The 18,295-nt window shown below is 33.7% G+C and overlaps 1 protein-coding gene across 3 annotated transcripts in view; it reads right to left on the reverse strand.

Annotated features, from left to right (window-relative positions):
• BLTP3B (bridge-like lipid transfer protein family member 3B) overlaps positions 1-18,295 on the reverse strand; it is a 93,472-nt gene that overhangs the window by 22,619 nt on the left and 52,558 nt on the right. For 2 of the 3 annotated variants that reach the window (XM_061417015.1, XM_061417017.1), the window contains 7 exons: positions 16,827-16,910; positions 15,072-15,254; positions 14,220-14,338; positions 11,581-11,722; positions 7,554-7,747; positions 4,618-6,119; positions 4,107-4,279 (listed from right to left, as the gene is read on the reverse strand). In XM_061417015.1, the coding sequence (XP_061272999.1) occupies positions 4,107-4,279; positions 4,618-6,119; positions 7,554-7,747; positions 11,581-11,722; positions 14,220-14,338; positions 15,072-15,254; positions 16,827-16,910 (2,397 nt within the window). Of the gene's footprint in view, positions 1-4,106; positions 4,280-4,617; positions 6,120-7,466; positions 7,748-11,580; positions 11,723-14,219; positions 14,339-15,071; positions 15,255-16,826; positions 16,911-18,295 lie in introns of all 3 variants that reach the window. The other variant, XM_061417014.1, reaches the window with a different exon arrangement.

Below are 18,295 nucleotides of genomic sequence, written 5' to 3' on the forward strand. Positions count from 1 at the left end.
ATAAGATAAAAATAAACTAATAAATTAAAATCAGTTTATACATGATCCGATAATGTTACATTTATCTAACCAAAAGAGACTGTTCCTTCAACTCTGTCTCAAGCATAGTCTTATTTAAGAAGACAAAAAGCAAAGAAAAATTAAATTGCAGTTAGTCAGCAAAAAGTAAGAAATAACTTTCCACAGTAAGGTGTTAGAGATATTAAACCCTAAACTCAGTATGAAAAGAAGTCTACCGCAGTCAACCACAGTCTGTGTTCTTCCCATTGCAGGTGTGGTGCTGGCGTTACTAGCAGTTCCTGGTCAGCCAGCTTTGCCTCCTCTGTTCTATCCAATATTCAGTGATCCCAGTCTGACCACTTCATTTCCCTTTTCAGTATCCTACAGTTCTTCTACATGAAATCAATACTACTATTGTCAATGTGATTGTTTTCCATCCTTACCAACCTGCCTTAATTCCTCAATGTGCTCTTTTTCAATATTTCTCAAACTCCCTGTGATAAAGGATAATTTTTAAAAATTTGTGTTCATAACAAATCAACACTTTTTCGAAATACCATAAAAAAGAATTGTTGAAATGAAAATGAATCTAGAAAAATGAGAAGGGCCAAAGACACAAAACAAAGCCTCACTTTTTTTACTTCAATCATGCCTGGATTCTGACTTTATATTAAAAAAAAAAGAAAAGCTAATAATTCTAAAAATGATTTCAAGGATTAATTCACTGAATGACAAAACAACCAAGTTAGTCATTCTCTAAACCCTTTTGCTTACATGATAGCATTTGACAAAGCTTTACTTTGTTGTTGTTATAAACATCTTGATCATAAGTCTTCATAACATTTCACTAAGTGCATTATAGAATGAGTATCATTTTCATTCACTGAAAGAACATTCTGCTCAATGTAACTTGCAAGAAGCTTGTTAAAAATTTCTTTTTTTCAGATGTACATTATAATTTGACATCTGTGTACACTACAAAGTGCACCATCAAAAGACTAGTTCACCATCCATAATGATAAAATTGATCTCCTTCATCCATTTTGACCATTTCCCCATCCCCTTGCCCTCTGGTAACAACCAATCTGTTTTTGTATCTACAAACTTGTTTTTGCTCTGTTTTCATTTTGGTTTTTAAAAAATATAACCCACAATATGAGTGAAATCATATAGTATTTGTCTTTCTTTGTAATAATTTTTATTATTATATTTACTACTATATATAATCAGGTTCTAACTCAGTGCCTGACAAAGCAAGTAGGTGTTCAACAAATTACCTACTGAATGGATAAATAAAATGATTTTTAGGTCAGAGAAATGCATATAAATAAAATTTAGTATGAATAAATTCCCACATTTCACAGGGAGTTCCTAATACTGCCACAGGTTAAGAAAATTTCACTAATAAAATAATATTTAAGATAAAGTAAAAAGAAAGAAAAGGAATATTTGAGGCACAGGTACAAAGACTGAGGGAATTTGTCATAGTGAAGAGGCTGACAGAAAGACTGATATATACTGTATAGTAAATATTATAGTACAACAAGTTTAGTAAGCACATGGGAAAACAAGAGAAATGTAAGCTGGGGCCAGGTCACATAGAGCATTGTCAGTAACATTTTCTTTTTAAATTAACAGCCTTATAGCAGTTAAAACTTATCAGGACTAAAATGGATATTGACATGATAATATACACTTTTTAAAAGAATATTCTGCCTATAAAATGAAAAAAAACTGGGGAGACTAGATTGAAATTTGTGGTGGGCTGGCAGTCCAGCTATGGGTTTGTTCATTTATAAATATGTATAAATATTCAAAAATACAAATTCACAATATATATGTGTATGTAAATATGTATGTGTATGTGTATGTATATGTATATATGTATGTGTGTGTGTGTGTGTATATATATATATGTATATGTTAGTGTTCATATGTGGAAACATACATGAAAGTGAAGTGAAAGTGTCAGTCACTCAGTCATGTCCAACTTTTTGTGACGCCATGGACTGTAGCCTGCCAGGGTCCTCAGTCCATAGAATTCTCTAGGCAAGTATACTGGAGTGGTTAGCCATTCCCTTCTCCAGGGATCTTCCCAACCCAAGGATCGAACCTGGGTCTCCTACACTCAGGCAGATTCATTATCATCTGAGCCACCAGGAAGCCATATAAACATACAAACATGTATATGAAAACACAAAGAAAAATGTCCAGAATTATATATACCAAAAGTCAATGGTAGCTATTTCCAGGATGGGGAACGGTATCAAGGGCAGAGTAATGGTGGTATTACAGTGATACCTTAAATTTCTACTCTAGATATTTCCATGACATGTGATGTTTTCTTAAATGAGAAAGAACTCATATATTTCTTGTAAAACTAAAATGAAACACAGAAAAAATAAGTCTTTTCCTAATGAAAATAATTATTTTAATAGAAAATTATTACAGTTAAAGAGAACTACAAATACACAGTCATATATCATTTAAGCATTACACATAAAATCAAATGCCCTTGTATTTTTCAAGATCCTAAAAACAGTCTACAGCTAGAATCTATTCTAAGACAGTTATTAGAAATGCAGATAAAAATTTATGAACAATGATACTAATTATAGCATCTTATAGCTGTGGAAAAAACTAAAAACAATCTAAATATTCAGTATCAGGGTAACAATTAAAAAGTCAGGGTCCATTCTTATGACAATTTAATAACTTAATACTGGTAAAAAAACAGGCTGAGAACCATATATAAGGTGTGATACTATATATACATGTATGGAAATATATATATACATTTACAAGATAAATTACAATTGGTATCTCTAGATTGTGGGACTTTTGAGTTATTCTCCAAATTGTAGTAGTTTATATTTTCTAAATTTTCCACATTGAGTGGTAGTCACTTTTATTATTTAATTTTTAGAAATAAGAAAATCACTGATACTTTCTGAGAATAAATGGAAATGTTTTCTACAGGAACACTGTTTTTGAAGCATCATTTGATCACAAAACAGAAATCTTCTATTAAAGTATAATCTTAAGCCATAAAGGGGGCAAGGGAACTAGGAAATAGAGCTATCTGAATCAAGAATACATTTCTATGACCCCTATCAGTACCTCATCTATATTTAACTGGTAGAGTATGCTGGGAAGAAGATTACTGTGAATGGACTACAAAAGGGCTTTTTGTTTACATACAGTAATCATTTTCCAAGTCTGGAGTGCTGGCATAGCATACTGGTTAGTTGAAAGCTTAGGTTCCTGAATCAGACCAATTGAGATCCAAATCTGCCTCTATTACTTCTTATCTGGACATTAATTTCTCCAAGCTTCAGTTTCTAAAGCTATGAGCTTTTCCTAGCCTAAGCCGTTTTCAACTATACCAATAGGTTTTTACTCTTCATATGCAAAGTAATTCATATTTGCCTCTCTTAAACTTTAAGGTCTGTACAGGCAACTATTCTCTGGCTACGGTCCACGGTTTTATTCCTGTTCACAAAGTCCCCAATGTCTTAGTGATGGGGATGTGTCTAATACTAAGTCATTCCTAATGGTCTGTACTAAGGCATTTGTTGCTTCTGAATAAAATAGGGGAATCATGTAGTTCCATCATACACTATCACGTATGAAGGAGAATTCTGGTTATGGGAATCAAAAATCCATTCTGGAAAAATTATAGTCACAGAACCACATAGAATCAACAGATCCATTCTGGAAAAATTACAGTCACAGAACCACAGTCACAGAACAACATAGACTGGAAAAATCACAGTCATAGTTGAGAATTCATCATGCAAATTAAGCCCATCTAATCAAATTCCAAATACAGGGGTCCCTGTGATAGAGGCTAGTAGCATTAATGATCTAAATGACTATATATAAATAACTGCTAAACATCATCCATAAAAAGGAAGGAGTATTTGGTCAAAAGATGCACTAGAACAACTATTAAGAAGTTGGGTACAATGTTCTTTGTATTGTGTGTGTATGTGTGTATAAATAAATCTTTTTAGGCTATGACTGATTACTGAGTATAACTAAAAACACCTTAAATGCCACTTCTAAGATGTGTGTATATAAATTCTTAAATTGAATTGCTTTACCTTTTTCCAAAAATATATGACTATCACTTCCATCACTTTCTAATAACTGTTCTTCCAATATCATGCTGTCAAGTGAAATGGTATCCAGTGAGGTTTGTGAGGGGCTTCTTCTCATGTTCTTATAAGTAGAGACTGGAGCCAAGGTGGGTAGGCAACGTTCCTTAGGCTTTCCGCTGTTAACAAACGAAAGTATCAGAAAATCATCACATAAAAGGAAAAGGATACTTTCTAAAGAATATGTCAAACAAACAAACAAACAAAAAATATATATATATAATATACACAAAGTTTTAAAATTATACTATCTAAGGATAAGCTCAAAGTATTTTTATATTCTGAAAAACTTATTTTTCCATGTGCTAATTTTAATGCCTCATTTATCATGGTTTTCTGTCCAAAGCCAAAAGATACTCATAAGCACATGCACATGCTTGTGTGTTGTGCACACACACACACACACACACACACAATTAAACAAACTCCCAATCCAAATCCAACAGTAAGTCATTACCTTAAGGATGACTGTGATTTAAGTGTTCTGATGGTGGGTGCTTCTTCTTTACTGATTTCCACATTCTCAGAGAGTGAAGCTGTTTCTGGAAGCAAATCTTCAGCCTTAAAGATCGACTCTATGGTTTCACTTCTCTTACTAGTTAAACTATTTGAAAGTATGTTCTGATTACCACCATCATCAAATGACAGTATACTTGAATCTTCTCTGTAGTTTAAGACACTATTTGAATCTGTGTAAGATGAAACCTTTTTGCCACTTGTTTCTGATCCAATTTCTCCTGAGCCACTTTGGCTAACAAGTCCACTACTTTCAACTTCGCTTATTTTCCCTAAATTTTTATCTGATAAATAATTCAGAGAAGAAATATCTTTTTGCAGATTTGTATCACTAGCTGATTTAAAAAGCGAAGAATCCTTCACAGGGACATGGCTAAGGTCAACACTCATAGATCTGTTGTCCGACATATGATTAAGAGTTACACTTCTAATTTGACTTATTCCACTACTAACATGTTTTCTTTTTGAAGGCAAAAATTCTCCATTTTCTGCAGGCAGATAATCTGGAACCATTGGGCTCACACTTTCAGAAACAGGAGACTTAAGAGTATTTGCTTGATCCACAGGATGTAGCAAAAGAGCCACTTCTGCACTTTTAAGTAAAATTCCGATGCAAACAGATGTCTGACTAGCTGGACTGCCAGTCACAGCTTCTACATCTTTCCTTAAATTCTCTGAAAGCAAAATAAGTGACTCATGGAGGAAAAGCAAGAGCAAATACTGGTAGTGATTGATTTGCATACTGACATGTTTACGAACGTGAACCAGGACATGAATATCTGCATCTGATGATGGTGAAGAAAATCTTAAAAATGTATCTGAAGAAGGTTTCTGACCACCACTGGTCAAGGGATCACATTCTGTACTGTAATACTCCTTCAAGAGCTTTTTTCGCTTCCATCGGCCAGTCAGATCACTAGACTCACTTTGTGATGTATTTAGAGAGATTTGATTACAAGTCTGCAGCGACTTTTGTGACACTGCATACCTTTTTGGTTGACAAATCCAGATGGAAAGAGGGAAAGAATCTACAAAATTTATTGGTCGTCCTTTTCCACTTTTCATCCCTTCATAATCTATCCAAAATTGAGAAAAGTACACAGCCCAAACATCTGTGGCAGCAGAGGTTTTAAGAGTGTGTTTATTCAGCTTGGGGGTAACATTGCCTTTATAAACTTCATGCAGTTTGGTATCCTGTTCATGAGCATGTCTCTGGAAGATTGGATGCAGAAGATTAAAATTGTCACCAGATTTGGGGAAACTGGTATATGTTTTACTGAAAAAATCACAATCTTTGAAGTCTTGAAATAAAGCTTCTAAATCAGAATGTCGACAGTTTGGACAGTGTCTTGTATTTGTAGCAATCATTTCAGAACTCTGAATAGAAATTGCACGTGGTTGATCTTGATGACATTCAGATTTCATTTCAGAAGGAATGACAAACTAGAAGAGAAAAAAAAGCTAATCTAGCCTGACTTACAAATCCACACAGCTTGAAGATAAAATAATATGACAGCACAGAAATCCTTTTTGACATTTCTCCCCAAAACACTATTTTTCTATCCTGACATAAAATATTCTCTCCACCCAAATCTTATTAAACCAAATGAAAAGGTTTTAATGATTAACAACTAACAAAAGAACCAAAGGGGGAAAAAACCACAATGAAAAATGTACATAACACACATATTTGTAGACTATCACAAAATAAAAGGGACAAAACTGAATTAAATCAAGTAAATCAATTATTAAATGCTTACTATGCCCTGAGTGTGTGTGTATATATATATGACCTGAGTATATAAGTGCCAAGTTTGGAAAAGAGAATTTTTTGTCATAATATTTTAACTTCAAGTGATCTGGAGGATGACTAGATAAGTAAATGGAATGACTGGATAATTGTCATTTGAGCCACTGATTTGGGAGAACACTATTAAGAAAATAAACATAGGAGTATAGGTCAAACTATTTAGTAAAATTATTTTCTAAGATAATAAAGCCCAGTCTTCAAAATATTTACAACAAAGAGTTCAAACTATACTATTTTTTTAGCTTCCTTGCTTTAAAGTTCAAATATCCATGGAACTCTGATTATCAACTACTTGGCAGCAATAAAAAGGAACTTTCTATTATCTTTACATATTAATAACAGAATAAATGCAACAAATAAAGCCCAGACACAATTTTAAAACTTCACTGTATTATTTACCCTTATTAAAAAAAATTTATCAGCTCTGGTAAAAAGCAGGGCGAAAAAGTGATATTTAGGACTTCCCTGGTGGTATAGTAGCTAAGAATCCACCTGTCAATGCAGGATACACAGGTTCAATTCCTGGTCCAGGAAGATTCTACATGCTGCCAGGCAACTAAGCCCATGTGCCACAAGCACTGAAGCCCACATTCTAGAGCCTGTGAGCGACAACTACTGAGCCCGCACACTGCAACTACCGAAGCCCATGTGCCTACAAACTACCCTCTGGAACAAGAGAAGTCACCACACTGAGAAGCCTGCACACCTCAACTAAGAGCGGACCCTACTCACTGCAGCTAGAGAAAGCCTGGGCACAGCAACGAAGACCCAGTGCAGTCAAAAATAAAACAAATTATAAAGAAAAAGTAACTTATTTCTACTGCTTACCTCCAAATGGATGAGCAGTGGAAAAAATAAAAAAAGAAGAAAAGTAGAGAAAGAAGGAATGGGGAAGAGAGAGGAAGCAGTCCCTTAAAGCTTCTATAATTGAAAACAGATTAAAATTAAGATTGCAATGAAGTTGATTTATATTTGAGTACCCATCTTAAATCCTGGAAATTACAATGCTGGTAACTTTTCTTCTGTAAAAATGGTTTTATTCTCACAGCCACTTGTTTATATGGTACCTTTAGCATTAAGCCATCGACTCGAATATCAACATGCTCATCAGATTTTGAATTGTCATTCAACTTGTACACAGCCATAAATTGATTAAGACTTTGTTTTAAATCCAACACAAACTGATTTAACCATAAAATACTTCTTTCATCCACAGTAAACTGTAGTGCATTCAGCTGGCTATAAAGGTTGGGAGATGGAACTGTGGAGAAAAAAAATTTAGAAAGATTTTTAATAAACCAATAGTTCTAAATCTTCCCTGAGAACAGAAAATACATGTTTAAGCTTTATTCTTTCCACATTAACATTAAAATGTTTTACAATGTTATTTACAAAATTTAAGTGATACTATATGTGGAAGGGGATGGTAGCACATGTCTGGAGAGACAGGAAACATCTTCAATGCTTCACTAATAGAAAACTATACAGTTTGATCTAAATCTGACTGCATAAGTAAGAGGTACTGTTTAGATTTCTTTTCCTAATGTTACAGTCACCAAGAAGCAAACTTCAAAAATTTTACCTTCTTGCTCAAAGTATCAAAGGATCACATCAAAGTTGTGATCCTCAGTCACGTATTTCTACAAGGATTTACTACCTGACTTAATTTGAATTCTCTAAAATGAAAGAACCAAGCCTAATGACTAATTTCTTATGAAAGTGCTAAGTGAGACACAAGTTTTATTCTCCACTTAATCCTAAGCCTAGAACAGTATCTGCTGCTGCTGCTGCTAAGTCACTTCAGTCGTGTCCGACTCTGTGCAACTCCATAGACAGCAGCCCACCAGGCTCCCCCATCCCTGGGATTCTCCAGGCAAGAACACTGGAGTGGGTTGCCATTTCCTTCTCCAATGCATGAAAGTGAAAAGTGAAAGTGAAGTCGCTCAGTTGTGCCCGACTCTTAGCAACCCCATTGACTGCAGCCTACCAGGCTTCTCCATCCATGGGATTCTCCAGGCAAGAGTACTGGAGTGGGGTGCCATTGCCTTCTCTGAACAGTATCTGGTGCCAAGTAAAAAATCATGTATCTCTTGAATAATCAATCAAACAAATACACTCATAGATCCTCCAAATCATTGGACTCTTATGGGTTGAATAAACATTTTAGTGCTAATCTATGTTAAACTAATATTCATAATTAGAGTGTATCACTCCCAGAAATCTGTATCTATTGCTTCATAAAAGCCATTATCATTTTCAGAGTATTCTGGTGAAGATCTTTTATTCCAAAATTTCAGACCTATTCACTTTTACCAAAGCAAACAGTGTGAACATCTAGAACTTTTAAACTATGCTAATTTAAGGAAAATAAACACAAGGTGTGAGATATCAGTAGAGAGATGACATTGTAACAATGTCTTGAAGAGGATTTGTTTTCTTTCATTCATTTACTTTCTTTCAGCAGATTCAAAGAAGCCAACTACATTAACTGTATTGTATTAGGCACAAAGAATATAAAAAAGGTCACAGAACTTTCCTTTAAAAGTTCATGGATGATTACAAGAGACATATACAAAAGTAGAAAAATTAAAGTACAACAGAGACATCTTATTGGGGATGTGGAGGTGCTTATCTTCAAGGATAGTAAGGAGGTGAGCTGCTGAGGCAATCACGTTGAGGGAAAAAAGGAGAGGGAATCTCAAATATAGATTAGTGATAATGGCAGCCATAGAGAGAAACAGAGAGTAAATGTAGTCCAGAAGAATAGAAGAACTCTGACCGCAGATCTGGGACAGAGGAAGAAACTTAGTACACTAAGCAGTAAAAAGATCTATATGCAGTTTCTAACAGGGGTCTACTTATGAAATAGGTTATTACGTAGCTATTAAAGATATTTAAAATAAACGTGTAGAAAACTAGGATCATTAAGGGTAAAGGTCAGAATGTAAATCAAATATGTTAAATGCATACATTCAAAACAGGACTAACAACACTATACTTATTGCTATGGTCTGAAATGCATCCCCTCAAAATAAATATGCTGAAGTTCTAACTTCAAATACCTCAGGAATAAATGTATTTGGAGATAGGCCTTTTAAAAAGTCAATTATGGTCAAAATGAGTTCATAGGGGTGGGCCCTAGTCCAATATGACAGGTGTGATAAGAAGAGATTAGAAAACAGACACACACACACAGGAAAGACATGTGAGGAGACAACCATCTAGAAGCCAAGAAGAAAGGTCTCTGAGGAAACAACCATGCCAACACTTTGACCTAGAATTCCAGCCTCTAGAACTATGAGGATAAATACATTTGTGCTATGTAAACCACTCAGTCTGTAGTATTTTTTTATGGTAGCTTTAGCAAACTGATACACTTTTATTAGCATAAGTTCTCTCTAAATTGTAGGCTCATGGGCATTTTTTTTGGGGGGGGGAGCGTATTTTCTTTACATATAATATATATTGTGAGCATGTTATATTTACAATTATAAAGAAAAGATTATATATTTTTAAAGTTGGAGCACTTAAGAGAAAGAAGAAATGTGAGAACTGCAAATGAATCCCTCCCTGTACGTAGGGATTCAACATGTTATGTTCTTTATTTCTGTATATGTGAAATTTTCCATAATAAAAGTAGTTAAACATAACCAACCAGTTTCACTCTTAAATATTAGGGGGCTAAGATTCAAATTGCTGTGAAGGAATTTTATACTTTTATCAGAAGAAAATGTATAGATTATAGAATATTTTAATTCCCTTGGTGCACTTTAACAAAACTGATAAAAATAAACCTAGATTAGAAGTCAGAAATCTTGGAAACTATAGGCTTTACTCTGAAGAAAAATTACTAGTTCAAAGAATGAGACATTATTTAAGGAAAACAATGGGGGGTGTTGGAAACAAAGGGATTGTCCAATTACAGATAAATGACTGCAAACAACTAGAGGGCAGTGAAATACAATTTGGGGGTGAGGATGGGATGGGGTGGGAAGAATTTTGATTTAGAAAACCTATACTTGAGTTTCAGCTGTGCCACTTTATTCTTTATGAGGTGCTGAGCAAATGCCTTAAACTATCTTAATTTTCACAGTTTCTGTCAAGAAGGTAGAAGAGAAAACACATTTGAAACATACAAAAAGACCACTGAAAAGCATGAAGATGGTGAGGATTAGATCCTAAACAATTTGGTACAAATGAGGATTGAAATAAAATAGCTTGATATTTTTTTTTCAAAGTAATTTCCAGGATATCTTCTTTTTTACAAAAAAGGCATGAGCATCAGAAATTCCCTTTGAAACAAAAAAACCTATATTAAGTGAATAATAAACAAATGGGCTAAGTAGGCCAGAGATTTGGAGTTCCACTTAAAAATTAATCCACTTAAAATTTAAAATAACATAACCCATTTAAACAGCTTTTTTCAACTATGATTTTCAACCAAAATAATGAAAAAGGTACCACATAAACAAGGGCAAATTTTTGTTTGAAGAATCAGATGAACTGAGACAACAGCAAAGAACACAAATGTATAGTCATAAAGTAGCTTACAAATAAAAATTCATGTAATTCAATGTTTCTAACTAAAGACAAGTGCCAAAAGTTGTCCAAGGTATACACCTGGGTATCAAAACCCAGCCTCCCAAATTCTCTATAGCTAAACGGGTAACTTCATCATTCATTTTTGAATGAAATATAGTTTTATATAAATTAAATATAAATGTGTTTTACTAAAGAAAAAACATTGATCTTAATCTACAAATAATCTAACTTTCATTCATTCTTTCATTTAACAACAGCTGCTAAGAACAAAAATGAGTCAAACCTTAGGAATAAAATTAAGCATGAATACTACACAGTTCTTGATATGAAGGATGCTACAAGCTAGTAAGGAAAAAGAACACAGAAACAAATAATAAGTATGTAAAAATGCTATATTAGAGTTATATACAAAACACAATGATTATTAAGGGTAAAGAACAATAGACTTCCGTCTTTCTTTTTTCACATTTATAAAACTCAAAAACTTAGAATGAAAAAAAAAAAACTTCATGAGTAATGAACAAATAAAAACAAAATAGGAAATGCTCTTACTTGGAAAATCCTTCCCATCTGGATAGTAATACTCTGTGAACTCTATATAGACAGCTGACATTTCTTGTGGAAGATACAGGGATTTTTTATTGCAAGAAATCATACTTTTAGGGGAAGATCGACATTGTTCTGCTGTAGAGACCTAAAAAAAGAAATTAAGTTTATTGAAGTAACACTAAACAAAGCCCTTTCCACCAAAGATTTATGCAACACAAACATCACTTCAAATTCTTAAAACTATTTCCAATAATTAACTGCCACTGTAATCTTTATTATATATTTAATTTCACATAAAACTGTTTTAAAATAATACAATTCAACTTATAAAAACATAAACTCTTTGGATTCTCATCAATGACAAACTCAATTCTGTACAAATTTCTTTGCAAATTTACTACTCTGAGGCTTACAACAACAAAATATTTCTGTAAGACAGTACAAATATACAAATGGCAGAGTCAGGACAAGATTCAAGTTTTAAAGACTAGACTACTTCCCAATTACGTACTTCATAATAATTCTTTACTATAATTCATTATTATGAAAAATAACATAACTATATACAGATCTTTAGTTTAGAATAATAAAAAAATTATGGAGATGCACAGTGGTGATAATCACACAATAATGTGAATATACTTAATGTCAATGAACTTTACACTTAAAAATGGCTAAAATGATAAATGTTATGTATATTTTACCACAATAAAAATTTAAAAATAACAGTGCAACTATAAATGCTCCTGTCAAACAGTCCGAGCTTTCTTCCAAAAAAACTATTAGTTTTAAGATTCACGTTACACATCTTTCACTCTCCACAAAACAGCTAATTATAATTACATCAAAAGCATGTATACAACTCTTCAAAGTTCAACAGACAGCATCTTATCAGTTTCATTTATTTATGCTTGCTTAGCAGACCAAGGGATGTATCTCAAAGTTATTTTTTTTCATTCATTCAACAAACATGTATATTTCTCACACAAAGTAGATACTCTCCACTGGTTTGTTTCCTTTTTATAAATTGCTAATCAAACTAAATTTAAGTCAGTCCCTTTTATTATCTGATAAGTTTTTCTATGTACTCATGGAAACAAATTCTTTTCAACTCTAGAGTGTAAAGTTATTTTAGTAGATAATAGTTTTTTTCCTTTTTCTTTTAACAGTTAAAAAGTTTTTCAAATTGGGATAAACATACTATCTTATTTTCTTCCAGTTATTTTTGCTCTGTTTTGGTTCTCTGTGTATGTGGGATTTCTTTATTGTACTTCATCCTTAATCATACAGGATTATGGGTGATCCTCCTTCCCCATTTCCATATGAACTTACTCAAATATAATGCATTACATATAGAATACTAAGAAAGAAACAATTGCACAATAAGAAAATAACTCTTGCATCAATGCATCTCCAAACTGGCATCATTGATATCTGAGGACAGATAATTCTTTGTTTTGGGGGCTGTAGAATGTTCAGCAGCATCACTATCTCTACCCACTAGACATTAGCAGCAACCCCCTCCAGATGTGACTACCTCCCCCAGCTGTGACAACTGTCCTCAGACATCACCAAGTGTCCCCTGAAGGGCATAACTGGCCCCAGTTAAAAATTACTAAGTAAAATGAAAATGTTTCAGATAAAACCAAGTTTCAAAGACATAGACTTATCAAAATATACCAGAATAATTCATAAATGATAATATATACTTGAAATCCTTTATTTAAAAAAAAAAAGGGTCATTTCCCTATTGTGTTGGTCTCAACGATTGGGATGTCAGACCATGTTGTATAATTATAGCCTGAATAAGACTGTTAGTATAAATGGGACAGAGTTCTTAGCTATAAAGTAATGTTCACAGGATAATCAATACTTAGTTTGATTAAGCAAAAACTGTATTTTAGTTTCCTCCATGAAGACCTTTGTGTAATATGGAATCTGGCCTCCAAAGAGAAGTCTGTCTGGTCTTTGTTCCTGCTCCTGGGAGCTAATTCTAAACTCTTGGAATTTCCTATTCATGAAAGACCTCTGAGACCACAACTGATAGTATATGCTTTACAAAATGAATCAGAATGGGACTGACCACACTTGGTAAGTCTTAGTGGTATTTAGAGGGTGAAGGCTCGTGTCATCTGGAATCAAGTCCACCCATAGAGACTGAATTCAACTACACGGGCAATATTTCATGCATATTATTAAATGTTCATCCTGGGAGGCAAAGATGTTCTGAACTTGGAGCCCTCTCAAACTTCACTCTAGGCTCTCTTCCTATTGTCTAATTTATATCCCTCCCCTGTAATAAATGAGACGCTGAGCATAACTGATTTGAGTGTGTTCTGTGAGTTTTTCTAGTGAATTCTCAAATCTGCAGGCCAATCAGGGAAATCCGAAAACCTATGGTTGGAGTCAGAAGTCTTGCGAAGACTTAGCAGTATGGCAAACTCAGCACTTAACCTCACATTTTGCCTAGTTCTGGGTAACCATACAAACAAAAATCAATGAACTGGTATTTTCTACTCTAGTCATTTCACAAAGCTGGTCAAGATATTTATAAATAAAATGGTGGCACAGTTTATAAGAGCTGCTTGCAGGAGATACTAAAGGTGTTTATCAGAAGATTTAATTTAAAAAATAAAACATACCTGGTATATATTGAAATCAGCAAGTCTAACGACAACAGAACTAGACATTAACTTCACTTTGGATTGTTGAGATAACGCTGAAGGCTTTTTAGAAGCCCCTTTCAGAGCTGAATCTTTCTCTGTGGGAAACAAAAATTCCTTTCAATTTAGAGTAAAATTATTTTTAACAGTCACTCTTCTATTGTTAATCAGCTACTAGAAATATAGATGAACCCAAATTTCTCAAACAAGACAACATATGTGGAAACACTTTATATATAAATTGATACAAGAATGTAAGTTGTTATAATGATTACTTTCTTATTTGTGACGACTATTCTTTAAATGGGAATCATATCACACTTAAGAAACTCTCATACAGTAACTTTTGGTAGAACTCTTATTAAAAAGAGAAATCTACCTGTCATTTAGGAGTCTGTAATATTCTACAAGGGTATTACTTTTATTAGTCATATTAATTTATAAAGTCCTTTTATCTATAATCCTATGATCTGTATGAGGTACAGGCGTTTTAGACATTAATTAAACACAACACAACACACAGGGTCGCTAAGAGTCAGACATGACTGAGCGACTTTACTTTCATTTTTCACTTTCATGCATTGGAGAAGGAAATGGTAACCCACTCCAGTGTTCTTGCCTGGAGAATCCCAGGGACGGGGGAGCCTGGTGGGCTGCCGTCTATGGGATCGCACAGAGTCGGACACGACTGAAGTGACTTAGCAGCAGCAGCAGCAGCAAACACAATACTTATTTACAGAAAATATCATATGGTGAACATACACATTCACACATATACACACACACAATTAATACTAGGGGAATGACATAATGTTGTTATAGGTAAAATACCTGTTTGTGTGTGCTGGGGAGAGGCATGTGTTGGGGATTTAGGAGGTGAACCTACATTATGATCCTTTACAGCCTGTTTAAGCATTTCAACGTTGCACTCAAATTCATGTAACAACTCGTTGGCCCATCCATTTTTTGTTTTGGTTGCATCACTAAAATACATCCAATGATTACAACTATCTCCTGTAAAATGAATAACAAGTATTTCACTGAAAAATACACTTTTCACATATTCCATTATAGCAAAGCTTCTGATGCTCAAGCTGAAACTTCAATACTTTGGCCACCTGATGCGAAGAACTGACTCATTGGAAAAGACCCTGATGCTTGGAAAGACTGAAGTTGGGAGAAGGGGATGACAGAGGATGAGATGGTTGGATGGCATCACCGACTCGATGGACATGAGTCTGAGCAAGCTCCGGGAGTTGGTAATGGACAGGGAGCCTGGTGTGCTGCAGTCCATGGGGTCACAAAGAGTCTGAGCAACTGAACTGAACTGAACTGAACCGAAAGCTTCTAGTAATATATTTATTTTCTCAAGGGATTCTTTAATCTTCCAATAAATTTGAAGCTTTCACCGACTACAGACATTAATCTTCCTATAAAATATGAGTAAAATATTTAGAATTGAGAGAGAGTATTAAAAGAAAATAACCTGGGAGGATTTGTATCTATAACCCAGGCTTAGCAGACCATCACTCAAAGTTTCAATAAGAAGCAGCACTGGCAATCAACCTCCATTGAATGCTCACCCACCTGGCATAACCCCATTAGACAGAATCCTGGAAAACACCATAGAGAAAAAAAGGTTCTTCATCAAAGACGTATTGTAAAGTAACTGCCGATATACTGATATATATATGTATCTTTGGAGGAAAAAAGGGTTAAGAAAATAAAATCTACTTTATGACTACAAGTTTTACCTCACAAATAGGAAAGATTTCTATGGTAAAAATTATATTCAATATATGTAAGTAACCAATGAATCAGGACAGACAAAGCAACACAAAGTCCTTCAAACAAAGTCCTTTAAATTCTATCAGGTACTGACACAGAAATGAACAATACTGGAAAACTGAAATTTGTGAAGAGAAAAATTTGATCATATTTTAAAAGTCCTAGAAAACTCTTTATAGCTATCTGTTTTTCCTTATTTGTATGAATTAAAAAATAAGTCACATATCACCAAAATGCAAAAATGGATAAAAGGTCAAATTACTTAATTTGGCCATAAACATACGTATTTTAGTTTTCATTATTTGGGGAGGGGGAGTACCTATCAATATTTGATTATTAAAGAATCTATTAAATCGTACCTATTGATGAAATTTACAAAGTACAGAAAAGTTTCAAAAAAGGTACCTGGAATCCTACAACTTAACTAAAATTGCTGTTACCCTTTTGCATTACTTTCTTTTTTTTATTTTTGAATATACATAATTTAAAATGAAAAATATATTAATAACTTTCTTTTGTCACAGCTAACAAAATAGTACAAATGTAGTCTTCTATATTCTAATCTTTCTCAATTTCTAACAATTATACTTGCTAATAATCTATAGAAACCTCAACATAAGCTACATGAATGTTTTCTATGGCAATTATATTTTCTTCGTAAGATACTGGCCAGGGGAAAAAATATCAAGTGTCTTGATCTCTTTTCTCCTTAAAAAATTAAATAAAAACAAGTGCAATAGACTGGCTATATAATTTTAAAGCAAGATTTACATAATTTAAAGAAACTGTTATACAAACCTGCTTTGTGATAAGGATAATAATCTATAGTTAGCTGTGTAAAAGACAGTTGCATAGCCCCTCCAGTGATACGTCTGTTTGACTCTGGGGAAAGAAAAAAGTGAAATTGAAAGAGAGATAGAGAAAGAAGGATTAAGCAAATATCAGAAACATTTCATTTACCACATTGGCAGTCCAAGCAGTGACAACTATCTCTGTTACCAAGGTTAATACAACAAGGATTTTAAGAAATGCATTCAATCCAGTAAATATTTATTGAGCCCTTATCATATGCAAGTACTAAGCTAAAAGGTAAGGATACAAGAATAGCAGAACTTTAATATTTACTGCCCTAACCAGATGCCAGGCACTGTTTTAAAATTTTTAAGTGTACTTATTTGTTCTTCATGATGAATCTATAAAACAGGTAACATTAATCTATTTACTTAACAAAATTAAATAGGTCAAGGTTGTACAACCAGTAAGTGCAGAGCTGGTTTTGAAACCAGGAAATCTTAACCACTACATTACATCATCTTGCCTCCTATTGAAGAAGCAATTGAATCTACTAGTTTAGGTGGATTATCTAAAGTCACATAGCTACATTAAGACTGGAAGTATCTAAAACTGTTTCTATTTTGTTATGTCTGTTCATATATTTTGTGTTTTAGATTCCACATATACATGAGTTATAGACAGGGTAAGGGAGAAAGGGATAAAGGCAGTCAAAAGGTATAAACTTTCATAGTTACAAGTACTAGGAATATAATGTACAACATGATACATATAATTAACACTGCTGCATGTTATATATGAAAGTTGTTAAGAAAATAAATCCTAGGAATTCTCATCACAAGGCAATATTTTTTTAATTTCTTTAATTTTGTGTCTATATGAGATGATGGATGGGCACTATATTTACTATGATGGTCATTTCATAACGTATGTAAGTCAAATCAATATGTTGTATGCCTTAAACTTATGCAGTGTTACATGACAATTGTATCTTGATAAAACTAGAAAGAAAAAAATTAAAAGGTTAAAAAAAAAATCCAAAGGTAAAGTTAGTATAACTCCAACATAAAAATCAAATATTAAAACAGCCCGGACAGTATTTTCCTAGTGGTACAGTAGATAAGAATCTGTCTGCCAATGCAGAGGACAAGGGTTCGATCCCTGGTCCAGGAAGATTTCACATGCTGCGGAGCAGCTAAGGCCATGCACCACAATTACTGAGCCTATGCTCTACAGCCCGTGAGCCACAACTACCAAGCTCACCTGCTGCAACTTCTGAAATCCATGTGCCTAGAGCCTGTGCTCTACAAGAGAGGCCATGGCAATGAGAAGTCTGTATACCACAGTGGAGACCCAGCACAGGCAAAAATAAAAATAATAAAACACCCAGCATGAACTAAACAAATACAAATTAGTATAAAGCTATGTACATACTCTCTATATAAATTTAACTCCAATTTATCTCACCTGGTAGA

This window comes from Bos javanicus, chromosome 5, assembly GCF_032452875.1.
Source record: "Bos javanicus breed banteng chromosome 5, ARS-OSU_banteng_1.0, whole genome shotgun sequence".
Taxonomy (NCBI): Eukaryota; Metazoa; Chordata; class Mammalia; order Artiodactyla; family Bovidae; genus Bos; species Bos javanicus.